General features: G+C 45.3%; 1 protein-coding gene across 1 annotated transcript in view; it reads right to left on the bottom strand.

Annotated features, from left to right (window-relative positions):
- Window positions 1-1358, bottom strand: part of Ankdd1b (ankyrin repeat and death domain containing 1B) — a 68186-nt gene that overhangs the window by 12640 nt on the left and 54188 nt on the right. Inside the window, exon 11 of the mRNA XM_023703646.1 lies at window positions 1008-1106. Within this exon, the coding sequence (XP_023559414.1) occupies window positions 1008-1106 (99 nt within the window). The remainder of the gene's footprint in view (window positions 1-1007; window positions 1107-1358) is intronic.

Here is a 1358-nt window from a genome sequence, read left to right as displayed (position 1 = left end):
ACCCTTGCTCTTTGTTTTTTCTCATCCAGATGGTGATGTGGTCACGGAAACAATTGTAGAAACAGGGAGAGATGTAGTGCTGATTCATGGGACATGTATACGCTGCGCCCTGCCCAGACAACCTCAGCACTTAGCAGGAGCCAGTCTCTCAACACAGAAAAGGACCACGCAGTGGGCACAGCAGCCTTTCGAGCAGGCCAGAGAGGTACATGGTGCCAAGGTCTCCAGAGTCCAGCCTGGGCAGCTTAGTGACCCACGAGACCTAACCTCAAAATAAAAAATACAAAAGGGCTCTGTGGAAAGGCAACACGTTCAGTTCCCAGCCCTGAAAAGAAACCCGACTCACACCGAAGGCAAGTAACAGATTGCTACTTCCCAGTGTACCAGCATAAATGCCAGATTTCAAACTACATTGGGGAAAGTTAGGGAGGCCTGGAGCTAAAGAACTGGGGGTGAAGATGCTGGGGCATGGAGTGCTGCGGAGCAGGCGTGAAGCCCTGGGCTCTGACCCCAGCACCAAACTAGGAAGGAGAAGTTAAGATTACCAACTTCCTATTATGTGTATGTTACAAAAAAAATAATATTCAGCTAAGCTGAAAAGCAAGTGGACACATGAACATTTATTCATTGCGGCTTTAGTAAAAGCTTAGGAGCAATGTAAATACTCACAATGGAGATGTAAGTGAATTATATGTCCTCACAGCTGTTTAAAAAATAAAAACGCTTTCCATTTACTAATCCATAAAGACTTCCACTTGTAAAGTGTTAACATTTTAATCACAGGAAAAAATTGCTAACTACAGAACATAATAATGTCACGATCTTTTTTAAAAAGATGAAACGATAGATTTAATGTACTTATGTTTGCTTGTGTATGCATAAAGAAATCCTGGAAGGAACAGAAGAAATTTCTAACAATGGATCCATCTGGCCCGGGCTGCGGCTCACCCTCACGGCCGCCAGGGGGCGCGGCCCCATCTCAGCAGCAGAGGGAGAGGCAGGATTACCTGATCAGCAACCTTCAAGTCACAGCCGGCCTTCAGCAGGGTTTCCACCAGCTCCACATTTCCAAGGTCAGCAGCCACGTGCAGGGGGGTTTGCTGCCTCTGCCAAGAAAATATTTTACATGGAATGAAAGCAAAAGAAGGAGGGAAAAATAGTACTCCCTTCGTGAAAAGAATAAGTGAGTTGAGGCGTACTCTATCCACCTAAGGGGAAAAGCATAGGTCATGGACGTTGACTTGGGTCAAGAGGACAATCAGTGCAGTATTATTTATAATAGTGAAACACTGAGAGGAAGTTTCGTGTTGTGCAAGGGGACATGAGATCAGTTATGCCACGTCTGTAAATGAGAATCA

This window comes from Octodon degus, unplaced genomic scaffold, assembly GCF_000260255.1.
Source record: "Octodon degus isolate 3935 unplaced genomic scaffold, OctDeg1.0 scaffold00177, whole genome shotgun sequence".
Taxonomy (NCBI): domain Eukaryota; kingdom Metazoa; phylum Chordata; class Mammalia; order Rodentia; family Octodontidae; genus Octodon; species Octodon degus.
Note: the sequence above shows the minus strand (reverse complement) of the source record. Positions and strands in the feature narration are given on the sequence as shown.